The following is a 13,092-nucleotide window of genomic DNA, read 5'->3' as shown; positions in this document are numbered from 1 at the left end:
ACTCGAAATTCTTAAAAAGTCTCCTAGGAATACCTTTGAAACTTTCTACTAACTAGCTTGAAATTCATCAAAGAATTGTTTTGAGCTGTCAATAGAATTAGATACACTTAGATTTTTTATCGATACTTCCTTGGAGTTCTCCTCAGAATTTCCTTTGATTGATTGATTGTTTAACATTTAACCGTTATGTGCGTGATGCCCCCCAGACGGGTACCTATGTAATTTTAAACTTATTTGTTTTTTGTTACGACAAATTGCATCAAACTGGCAGCACTGGCAGCAACGAGAACGTACGACCAATCGAAGGCAAAAAAAAACAAGTTAATTTAAATACCTTTGTGTGTCTTACATTATACAGGTGCTATAGGTGGAACAGAAGAGTGAAAACAACAAACATGAAGAATCAAAGGTGCAATTAATAACAGTAGGTATATCTAGCACAAATATAGTGCTGCAACACACAGGCAGAAATAGATAGAGAGAGGGAGAGAGAGCCGCAACACATCAAGTAGTAGTGAAGAGAAGCAGCAGAGTGATCAATTGTTGTATTGTTGAAGAAGAAGCCAAAAGGAAATAACACAAAAGTGAGATGAAGATGATGATGACTGATCGAGTCGTGTTTATTGCTTTTGTTGATATGTGATGCAGAGTGGGTTCGAATCACGGGAAAATCCCAAGTCGTCCCCCGAAGAACTAAAGCCCAAGTTAGTGCACCGTAGGAAGCAACATTCGATGGAGATCTTCTAGCTGCAATTGCTGCAGCGAAGCAAATTCAAAATCGACAAAGAGCTACATTGGTGGCGTTGGATCAGGAAAATGGGTGCCAAGGATTCTAAACCGTCCTGCATAAGCTACGAAGATGCAGTGAAAAGGGGTAAGTAAGACAGTACAGAGGGGTTCTTGTTAAGGAATTTTCGATTGGGTTTTTTTTCTTTGGGGTAGACACCATTTATAAATGCATTGATGCAAGACTTGAATGAAGGGAGCAATAAAGTGTTGGAGTGAGATACAAATACAGATTGAAGGTGTGCGGACAGCTGTGGTTGACAGTTCGGATGTGTGAGTATGCGAATGACGACAGCTCGAGACAGGTTCGAGTTCGAGAAGGTGCATGGATAAAAAAAAGCAGTGGCGAGAGAGCGAGAGAGTACTAATGGAGAATTCCGCTATCAATGCTGGTGGGTGGCAGTGGTGGAGGGGATAAGAATTTCGTCCAGGACGTTTTTAGAACAAATTACAGTGATAATGAAATGGGCCTTTTTTAACATTAAATAGGAACATTACAATATTTTAGTTGAAGTCTTGGGCCGTATTTTGTTAAATGCATCAAATTCTTTTCATCACTAATTTATCACAACAGGCTCATTTTTATCTGTGCTCCAATAATTCATGAATAGAAAATTCAGAATAAATGTAATTTATTTATTTATTTATGTATGTCGTCGATTAACAATGGATCGCCCATACATTTAAAAAAGTGTATGATGTTGTGTCATTCAATACTAGAGCCGACCCATTAAGTCATACAAATTGATCCCGTGGTGAGCAAATAGAATAAACATTTCAGCGGTTTTAATGTGGTTAACTGTGTCTCTTTTGTCCCATGATAGTAAATGGACTGATTTTTTAATCGAAAGTCATTTCGGTAAAGTGGCCAATGGTCGTTTATAATTTTCCACATGTGAGCAAAAAAAGTGAGAACTGTACAGTAATGAACGAACGTAAACATTGCCTCAATGGATGCAATAAATTAGCGATACGAAATTTCGGAGCGTAATCGGATGTAGCTTATCACAGTGTAAATGTTTATGGAAAGAACATCAAACCCATACAGTTAGGGCAGCAGAAAAACACTCAACGAAGCCAGTCCTACGGTTCGTTTGGTGAAGATAAATTTACAATCACCAGTGTCACCCGGATCTGTTCAGTGAAGCTACTAAACGCACTCTAGATAGCTGCAATAGTACCATCACTCGGACTCGGACTACTGCCATGTGGTACGATTACTCATAAAAACGGACATTAAATGACCAAAACGTGACGCACATTGTTTACATAGTACATTACTCGGCCGAGATACAGATAGCCACTGGATAATGATGAGATAAGCAATTCTCGAGAGTGAGTTGATTTTAATCCACGAAAAGTTTAAACAAGCCATGTAGAATTAACTTCAATAAGTTTTACAACTTTTTTTCACAGTGTAGACTTTGCTGCAACTGTCAATAAATGACATGCGGCTGAAACCCATCCAAGTACTTTTATTGCACTTAGCCGCTATTAGCACTTGCATAATTCTCAGATATGTTTGAGTGAGTATTATTGCACAAGACAGGACCCTGAACTGTAAAAAAAAGTAAATAATTATTACCGTAACACAAAAGAGTAAGTAAAATATAAACCTGATCAAAAATCCAACAATATTAACTGAATTTGTTTTGTTTTGCATATCGCTTTTGGTGGCTTGTATACCGTGAAAGCATCATAAGTTGAACAGATGGATAGTTTGATGTAAAGAGAATTAATTGGGTAAAGAGGCGACATCTTACCCATTTGACAGGTCTTGTGCTCGATTGGAATAACTTTTCCTATGACTTTGACAGATAATCGATTGTTCCAATTTTGACATGTCGTCTCTTTATAAATTCAGCATCTTTAGTTCGATGTTTACCCGATTTAATCTTGGAGGCAGCGAGTACGAACCAAGACCAGACTAAGAAGAATATACAGATAAGCATACAAATACAGTTTTATCTGACAATATTCATTGGCGTAACTTAGAAAAAAATCCTAGGAGGGGCTAAATTTATTTATTGGGATTCTTCAAAAAAAAGGCAAAAATCCGGGATAATCCACCTATGGTGAAATCTGACCCTTCTTACTAGGGGATCATGCATAAATAAAGGAACATTTGAAGGGGGGGGGGGTTAGAAGTTGTGACCGGTCATGGATTAGGTATGACAAAATACGCTACGGTGACAGACAAACATTACCCGAGTAGCACATTTCCGACACCTAAAGATGCAGAAACTTGTTTATGACTGGAATAAGTTGTATAGGAGTTTCTACAACCTACTAGGGTAGTCGATTGGTATATGACACTTGGCCTCTTCGGGCCTCGGATCGAAAGTAGGTTTTCCTAGCGGTATGTATACCCTGTCCGTAAGGTAAAACGTAAACATTTTAATTAAATTTCACAATCTTGTATGTTTGTATGTAAAGACTTGTCCCAGGAAAATACTCATAGGAAAGGGGAACGAATGTAACAAAATAAAGTGATACTGGTTTTAAATGTTCCGGTGAATATGGGTCGTGTGTCTAGAAACGGCTTGAATCATGTTAAACCCATCATGTGACATCTCAAATCACATGAGAACTTAAAAAGAAGATCTAGGAATAGATCGAAATTAGTTGCATCCGTCCGGAGGATACCCCAGGGGAAGTGGCTAATGTCTGATTTGGACCAAAACCATCATGCGACACCTCATATCACATGAGAATTCAAAACCTAGTGCAATGGTGGTTATATTAAGTACCCAGGACCACATTCGCCAAATCCGGACATGTTCCGGCTAGCCCAGGGTATTGGTCCGTTTCTGACTTGGACCAAAACTCATATACGACTCCTCAAAACACATGGGAATTCAAAAACAATTTCAATGGTGCATACATAAAGTGCCCTGGATATATTTGGACATGTTGTGGGAACCTGCCTTACAAAATCTGGAATACCTGGAATTCTTCAAAATTTGAATAGAGTATGTTTGAAGTACGCCAAGAAACCTTTTCAATAATTTCAAGCATTTTAAAATACATCCAACTTTATCTTCTTCGCTATTCATGCTTACTCAATGAACAGTGGATTTAACTTAACTAACAGTATAATTAATGTTTGACAATTGTCTACCACCAGCGAATCCAAACACATAAAGCAACCAACGATACAGACAAAACGGTTGCTACGACTACCATGACAAACTCGCTCTGTAACAAAGCTCGATCCGAGTGGTAGAAGGATAATGATATATTGCTTGCCTGCTTTGTTGCAATATACACGGATGAGGACATAGCTTGATATGAATCGGGAAAAGACATAACAAAAAAATTCCCATTAACACACGTGTATCATCTTCCGCTTTACTTCGTGAAGCAGCTTGCCAACAATTTGCTCGTTTCCTTCTACCGCCCCGAATGAGTTGGGTCGCACGAGCTGCTTGTCATGAAAAAGAACGGTGAAGATTATATCATTATTGTTTTCCACTTCTGACATAGCGTTATTATTCGGTTCGTTGATCGCTTGTTATTTTGTCATTTGGAGATATTTTTGATTCCTTGTCTACCACTCATTGTAGCACGTAAACTAAGTCCAATAGCAGTGAGCGCTCCTCACTGTTTGATTTGATCAAGCCTAATAACCTCTGATTGTCCTCAACATGTCACTGGGGTGGTCACACGGTTTTGGTGGATCGATAGGTAATTCACCTATACGCCTCCACGAGATGATAGAGAATCTCCTTCCAGCCATACAATTGGTCAAAAAACGAGCCGTCCGGCAGAAGGATGTTCCAAATAGTATTGAGAAGAGCCCGCCCGTTTCCACAACAGGGAGTTGACAATTTCACTCTCCTCATGCAAATCGCTTCAATTTGGGTGCCCTGGAAGTCCCTCCCCTTCCCATCATTTATTGGTTCATATAATAATATAATGGGTTTATACACAGCAAAAAAAAAATGTTAATATTACATCCAAGAGGATGCACTTGTCGAAAATATCATGTAATTTTTATGGCCTCAAAAATAAACAAATTCAGTAAAAGCAGTGTAATGTCAGTTCATGCACTGTTTTAATGATAATTTTGTCATTTTTGGCAAGTAATATTACACCATATTTTCGACACGATTGAAGTGCATCCACTTTGATGTGATATTAAAATTAATTGCCAATTGTATGCTGTGTATTTCCTTAACCTCAATCTACCTGTGCACCAACTCTCAAAACATAAACAATTATCAAAATATTGCTTGCAATGGATAGATATCAAGCAAACTAGAAGATTAAGTATATTTTTCAGCCGATTCGAGTATGCATATGGCATTAAATCTAGTTTTGAAAGGTAGTGCACAGGTAAAAAGTGAGGTTACGGGACGCCACTGCTATCATTTTGTGAAAGTATATACGGTGACTTACCTTTGATGATGAAGTATCAAAGGTAAGTCACCGTATATAGTTTCACAAAATTGTTAGGTAATACCTAACTTATAACCATCTTCCTTCTTGTCTTTTGTTGGCCTTCTTGTAGGTGGTTGGCCTAAGGTCTCCTATCCCCTGATGGGACTGCCATCTTAGGTGTAGCTTCTGGGGAAGCGCATTTCTTATTCAGCCGCTGGATGCCAGTCAGACGTTTTTTGAGCCGCACCTCCGTGGTGGACAGACGATCGGAGGCGAAGCATTTCCTCTACCGCCGTGCTAGGGTTACCGCGCCATTTTTCGCTTCGCTCCTCACTTTGCTATTGTCGGATTGACAACCTTGCACAGGCTACGCCACCCAGCTATGCCCATATTTTAGCTGGTAGTCGTTTGTAATCATATGACTCGTGGACGCGTGAGGTAGGGACTTGTGAGGACCGGAGCTAGGAATTACGCTCATTTCAGGTTGTCAACTCACCATTTTGTAGCCCAATTCAATTTAAGTAACAACATACATTCTGAAACTTGAATTTCTTTTTTTAGGGCTCTGAATCATGAACATTTTCTACAGATTTTAAACTTCATTTTTGAAACCCTGGTCGTAAAAAAATCAGAGTTGAGGAAATTTTCAAGAATCTGGAATTAAAATAAATATTAAAGACGACGGACACTGAAGGTTTTCCTAGAAATCAGATTTTTTTAAAATAAGGGCCTTGCAAAAGTTGTTAAGCTTATGAACTTTACTGAATTAATTTGATGAAAATTTCCAACGACACTAGGGATAATTTGAAGGGAATTCAAAGGAGAATTATAAGGGAACAATTGATCGGAAAATTTGAAGTGAAATCTGAGAATTCCTTTCAAGTTAGTTCTGTTGAACTCCAGATAAAACGCAAGGTGCAAATTAGGTAGAATTCCAAGGTAGTTCTGGGTATAATCCCTGAGTACGATTCAAAGGAAACATTTCCAACAGTATTCTGAGGAGAATTCCATAATAATTCCAAAGAGAATTCCAGAGGAGTTCTGACTAAGGGATTTGTAAGGAGAATTCCAAGGTACTTTTGAGTAGAATTCCAAGAGAAGAAGGAGAATCCAAAGGGAATTCTGAAAATAATTCAAATAATTTTGAGGTTAAGAAGTATTCCAAAAACAATTTCAAGGAGATTTGCAACAAAGTTTTGAGTTAAATTTCAATTTGATTAAGAGAGTTTCAAGGTTATTCCTGTAATCAAGCGAAATCAAGGAAGAGTTCCTAGGGAATTCTGAGGAGCATTTCAAGGAATTAGTGGGACTGCTCTTAGAGAATTCGGAGTGGAATTTAGAGGGAATTCCGAAGATAATTCCATGGAGATTTCAGAAGATACTTTGTGAATACTGGGGAAAATTTTTGAGAAGCGTCGTTGCACGTTAACGTGGCTAGGCATCAAATTGAAAACATTTATTCCTTTAAAATACAATGAATTCTATGAAGCACAAGTCAAGAAATGTGGTATTCTTATTTCGTTCGCGTTTCTAGTATTATATCTATGAAAGTCACTTCCTCTTTCAATTCGATCACACAAATATCGGGACACTACTATTAAATCAAATATTAAAAATCCATCATCACCATCGTGGCGAACAAAAAACGTTTTTGCAGTGCTACAATAATTGTTAAAAAGTCATTATGACAGCTATCCATACAAAATAATCCGTTAGAGATAATTTCGTCAAGATACATAATTTGTCAATTAAAAAAAAAAAATCACTGGATAACTGTTCAAAAGATAATTTTAATGTGTTAAATACAGTGTCTTTTAAATTCTGTAAGTGTTGCGTTTGACGTATCTAGGCATCGAATTGAAAACATTTATTCCTTTAAATATAATGAATTTTGTGAAGCACAAGTCAAGAAATGTGGTGTTCTTGTTTCATCCGCGTTTCTAGTATTATATCTATGAAAGTCACTTCCTCTTTCAATTCGATCACACAGATATCGAGGCAGTTGACTACTTTAAAATTGAACACTATAGTCAAATTTACTATTCTTTTTTTCACTGACAACCATTGTAAAGCATCCAGCATCAAAGTTGAGGAAGTGAATTTATTACATCGAAAAAACAAACGCATTATTTTATTCTCCAAGCGTTGTAATTTCGATATTTGTGTTTCATTGGCTAGAAATAAAATGGAAGGGCAAAAGTCTAGATGAGGAGAGATGATTCTGATATTTTTAGCTGTATTTTATTGGTAATAGTTAAATCGTTTTTCAATCGGTATAGAATTCCATACTTCTTGGCAATTTTCTTGATAACATTGTCAATGTGAGCGTTAAACAATATTGCCCCCAGGAAAGTGACCAACTTTTGACTTGAGCAAAAACCCATCTTGCGACTTATAAAATAAGATGAGAACTTGAGAACAGGATCATTGGTGGTCATATAGAGTGCCAAAAATCATATTAGCCGTACCCATATATGATCAGAGTTCACCGTGAGCGGCGCCGGTGGTGTAGTGGTAAGCGTGATTGCCTTTCACACAAAAGGGACTGGGTTCAATCCCAGTCGGCGCCATCGGGATTTTCTGAGACATAAAATCTCTAATAAGGGAGCAAAACCGTTGGTCCCCGATCCATGATTTGATGGGTCAATAGGTAGAGTCCAGGTATAGAAGCTGCCTCCCTTTCGTCGGTAGCATTGGTACCAACAATCACTACGAAACTAACGATTTTAAATTGGCTCACTACTTGACTAGCCTATTAGTACCAAGCAAACGATTAACGTACCCCATTCTAGTCGAAATTCTAGTACTATACTATGTTTGTTTTTAATCGCTATGAAAGTTTGACAGATAAAATAAGGGGTTAGTGGATTTTCCTATGTTTCGAGGGGTGAATCGATTAGCTTGCAGGGCTGGTAGCAGGTCACTTTTTAGTGACTTGGTCACTATTTTAAAGCCAGTCACTAAAAAGTCACTTTTTTCATCAAAAAGTCACTAAAGTCACTATTCCTTAAAATTTAGTCACTAAAGTCACTTTTTACGACCAATGTTGAGAGTAGAAAAAGAATACTTTAAAACTCACATCAAATCACAGATTCATTTGTTAACAAATGTGTGTTTGAAAGATTTATTAAACATCAGTGTAAATTCTGACGGACAAGAAAAGTTGCGAACAGACGGAAATGTTAACTATAAAATTGATGTTGACGAAATCACTAATATTTTGATTTTTTTTTATCTCGAATCGGTTATAAACCTATCACAAAATGTCAGAGGTTTCGAAAAAAATTTCTAGACCCAAAGCCTGGCTATTTTCCTTCAAGATCTTGCAAGTGTTCCAAGCCTAAAATGTCAAAAAATAGTCTAGAAAAGTGTTCAAGCTCTCGACATTTTTTTCAAAGGTAAGAAATTTGAATAATGTCTGATACCCGGTAGCTTTAGCATTTGTCCAAACACCGAGAAAAAATCATGTCACAGAATCAGGAGTTCATTTTTAAGTCCATTAAATTGTATTGCATTTTTTTCGTACTAATAATCCGGTGTTACGAAAACAAATTTCCAGGTCCATGTTTTAGAAAAACGAAATATGTCCATGATCATAACATATTTTCTATGTTTCAAAAGCCTTTCAATTGTTCAAGGACTGTTAACTTACATTCTATATGTACAAAATATAGAAAATTATTTCAGGCCTTACCATTTTCTCAATTTGGTTGTCTTAGAGATCTTGAATTTTTAAGCCTAGCAATAAAAAAAATGGTCCAAAACTCTAAAATGCATCCCTAATTTGTCACGATCGAGACACATTCAAATTTTGTTCGGTAAGATCCTTCCACTGCATTATTTTATGATTCTTCAATATTGCACAAATATTTACACATTACACACAACTACACATAGTAACTCGGAGCGTTTGGTTCGGTATGTCCACGCATCCTTCAACCCCTGTAGATTCAAGAAATGTTCCCATTGATTTCCAAGAATTATCTTTACGGCAAATACAACGCAGTAGGCCTGGCCGTATTGATGTTTATATCATATCTCAGATATGCTGCAAACATCAATTAGACAAGAAAAATGATTAGACCTCATCTAATCTAATCATTTTCCAGGATGCTTTCTCGAACTGGCTGCGTTTGTCTTAGATTAGATTAGATTAGATCGCGACACATTCAAATTTTGTTTTATGTCCGTGATCTTTCCATCTGGTATAATTTTCTTCGTTCCATAATAATGAGATGTTTTTTAAACTGCGATCTAGAAAAGTTGTCTAGGCCCAAGTCTAGGTCCCACAGTTATGAATTTGTTTCTATGTGTTACAGAAGATTCTCTTCTTGGAAGGAATGGAGGCGACCAGTGCGGCTACAAAGAGGAGATCTATTTTTTTTTATTAAAATACTAATCGCTAATCGCATCGCTTCATCCTAGATATTTAAAATTGACTGTCCTAAAATTGTCAAAATTTGGCTAAATCTTTGAATTTCAACATTTTTCTCTATTCCTCAATTTTGCGATCTAATCATCAATGTGTGATTTGTATCTAATGTCAACTTAGTAAATAGTTTGTTTAAAAAAAATGCTTATTCAATTCATTCTTATTTTTTGAGAACAATGGGATCCTTAAACCGTTTGTTTTATTTTTTAGAAACATGAAAAATGCGCATGATTGTTTTGTGAGTTTATAAAATTTCTCGAAGTGGCAATCGCAATCAACGGAAGATTGAAACCATGTCTTTCTGATCAATCAATGTCACTATTGGTCACTTTTTTATTGTTTAAAAGTCACTATTTAGTCACTATTTTCGTTATTTTAGTAACTAAAGTCACTACTATTCAATCACATACTCACTACCAGCCCTGAGCTTGGGACCGAAGAGAGTACCAGAGCTGAGCTAAAAAGTTGAGCACGTTTCTTCGAGACCTTCTATATAGTCTTAGAGTTACCTCTATGTTGGTACTCAGTATGGAAAACAAAATCGACGAAAAACAAATCAAGGGAAAAAATAGTACTCCGTGGAAGTGGCCAGCTAAGAGTAAATGCCATCATACGACGCTAAGTGTAATAATTTCGATATATAATTCCAATGAGACTTTATTTAGTTTTGTGTCACTTTTCCAATTGATTTAATTGTAATCAATTTCAGATTAACGAATCAAAGATTGATATTCGATTACTACAATGCCATGTTCAAACCTGGCAGTTGTAACCTATTATAAGCTGTTTAAAACATACAAAAACAATTGGGTTCTTTAATCTTAGAAAAAAATATCGGTTTTTATACACCACCTGAAAGAGCTTCGATTTTGACCACAACGATTTTTTTTAGATTACATTGTTTCGCTTTCGAACATCATTTTTTTTCGCTTTTTGACACTAAACTAACAAATTGTGGCTGGGCTGTGGGAAGTGGCTCCAAAATTTGATTGAGTAGGAAAGGGTCAGATTTCACCATAGTTATACCATAGAGGTAACTCTAAGACCAGAAGGTCCCGAAGAAATGTGCTCAACTTTTTAGCTCAGCTCTGGTACTCAATTCGGTCCTAAGCTAATCGATTCACCCCTCGAAACATAGGAAAAACCAATAACCCCTCATTTTACCTGTCAAACTTTCATAGCGAATCAAAACAAACATTGCGTAGTAGTAGAATTTCAACTAGAATGGGATACGTTAATCGTTTGCTTGGGACCAATAGGCTAGTCAAGTAGTGAGCCAATTTAAAATCGTTAGTTTCGTATTGATTGTTGGTTATACATAGGAAGATAAATTTAGATGTTCATAAACTTGTATCACTTGATCCACAATCCCAGTGGAGCCACAGTCACATACACAAACACCATGAGCAGAGTATCAAAGTTCATTCACTGTTGCCAATACTAAACAGGGCACGATGTGCGGTAAGCGGGGTAGGTCTAATCTCGTTTTTTAGCACATCTCGTACTCATGCAACTGGACTGCACGCTTCGTTATCATTGTCATTGCCACCGTTCTACCGCGGGATTTTCTTTATCAGCGCTGATTATAATGTTGTAAATTGTCTCCAATGTTTACACTACGATATTGTTTGAATTATTTTCAGGCTTCCACTGGAAATTCTCTCCTAATGAGTTTATAGAAATAGCTAGATCGTTTTTCAAGGCTGCATAAGACGATATAGGTAACCATTATACAACCGACCTGGCCTTCAGACGGCGCCGGTAGTGTAGTGGTAAGCGTGACTGCTGTCTCACCCCAGCCGAGGTCGTTTGGATTTTTCTGAAACGTCTTCCTTCGGGAGGCTCCCGGCCCATGTGTTGATGGGTGCGATATCTATCAGGTGTGAAAGCCGCCTCCCTGGCATTCGTTTGCCGTCAATGGATGGTAATCAATGTCCGACTCTGATTGGCACTCCATTGCGGAACAGAGTCCGACGTTACATAAAGCAATGAATGAAGAGCTGGCTTTGAGGCATCTCTTATCTCTAGGCGTCCCAATCTACTAATTTGATTTGCACGGAATTTATTAATTTGTTAGCAGTTGCTTAGTAATTTCTTGAATTGCCATTCCGGATTGCGGATTGTAGGCTGTATTCATGAACTGTAACTCGGAAAGAAGAAATATAATGCCGCAGTCACGGTGACTGTTACGATGTTTTCAAATTAGAGAACCTTAATTTCGGTGTAGGAATGTTCAAATATGTAAAGTAAACTCTTCATTTTGTTTTTCATTCATCACCTAGCAGACATGAATATACTGTTCGACACACCACCTAACGTCAGATAAGGTTGCCAATTACTACACAAGAGAAAGGAAAAAAACAATTTTATTATATTACTTACAATTAGGCAATAATGAGCTCATGCTGTTCAAACCCGTAGATTTTTTTTCCTTGCTTGTTTTCCGTCGATCTTGTTTTCCGTACTGAGTATCAATGCTACCAACGCCAGGAAGGTAACTCCCACATCTGGACACTACCTATCGACCCATCAACTCACGGACCAACGGCTTTACTTCCCGTGATCAGAGATTTTATGTCTCAGAAAATCCCGGCGGCACCGGCTGGGATTGAACCCAGACCTTTTGGGGTGAGATGCAATCACGCTTACCACTACACCACCGGCGCCGCTAGAAAAAAAACCCGCTATAAATGGTTTATATCAAACAACTAGGGAGTACGTCGTCGTAAGAGTTAAAAAAAAACGGGAGTACGTCATTTGCCGGGTCAGCCAGTGTACATACATTTCTAAACTTCTATCAATTGCATACAATCTCGTTTGCAAGCTACGGGACTACAGCTTCGCAATCTAAAAAATCCTCTTTGCTCCAATGCTCCAATGAATATAAAGTACCCGTTCGGTTTTGGCAACACACAATTTTATACTTCTCAGCCTTCCACCGATTGTGTTAATTCAAGAGCAAATTTTCATTACGTTGAATGTAACAAAGGTAAACAAAGTCGAGCTATCAGTGTCAATCGATGCTCCTGCTATTACACTATATACTGTCCGAATATAGGATCACATCCCATTATTAAATTTATTTACCAGTCGAATTGCTTTTTGACGTAATCACCTTCCGATCAAAATAGTTTTCGATGTTACTTAAGTCACCCGATTTCTATGGAGATGCCGTTTGCCTTAAGTAACAGCACTGAGAAACCCGTGAAAAGTGTACTTTCGTCGTTTCGCTTTCTCATTATTAAAGTGAATAAATCGAACTGTTTGTTGCTAAGATGATTTCGGTGGTCCTAAAATGATGAATGGGCTGCACTTAAGGAGACGTAATTGATAATTCTCCCGAATATCCTGGTAAATACACTTTGACTTAAGTAACAATAGAAGCCACCAAACGACGTATAATAACTTTTGACTCAAAAACCAGTATTTATTAGCATGAAAGCTAGCGATTTGCCTTTGTATGATTAAAACCCGGCTAAATATGTTAAACA

At 37.4% G+C, this 13,092-nt stretch overlaps 1 protein-coding gene across 3 annotated transcripts in view; it reads left to right on the top strand.

The window, feature by feature from the left end:
* The first annotated feature begins 323 nt into the window (after window positions 1–323).
* Usp32 (Ubiquitin specific protease 32) overlaps window positions 324–13,092 on the top strand; it is a 63,703-nt gene continuing 50,934 nt past the window's right edge. For 2 of the 3 annotated variants that reach the window (XM_065231187.1, XM_065231186.1), the window contains exon 1: window positions 325–874. In XM_065231187.1, the coding sequence (XP_065087259.1) occupies window positions 817–874 (58 nt within the window). In that variant the 5' untranslated portion in view covers window positions 325–816. Of the gene's footprint in view, window positions 875–13,092 lie in introns of all 3 variants that reach the window. The other variant, XM_065231188.1, reaches the window with a different exon arrangement.

This window comes from Ochlerotatus camptorhynchus, unplaced genomic scaffold (genome assembly GCF_037179485.1).
Source record: "Ochlerotatus camptorhynchus isolate MF236.1 unplaced genomic scaffold, CSIRO-AGI_Acam_v1.1 ptg000344l, whole genome shotgun sequence".
NCBI classification, from domain to species: Eukaryota; Metazoa; Arthropoda; class Insecta; order Diptera; family Culicidae; genus Ochlerotatus; species Ochlerotatus camptorhynchus.
The sequence above is the reverse complement of the archived record's forward strand: the minus strand, read 5'-3'. Positions and strand labels throughout refer to the sequence as shown.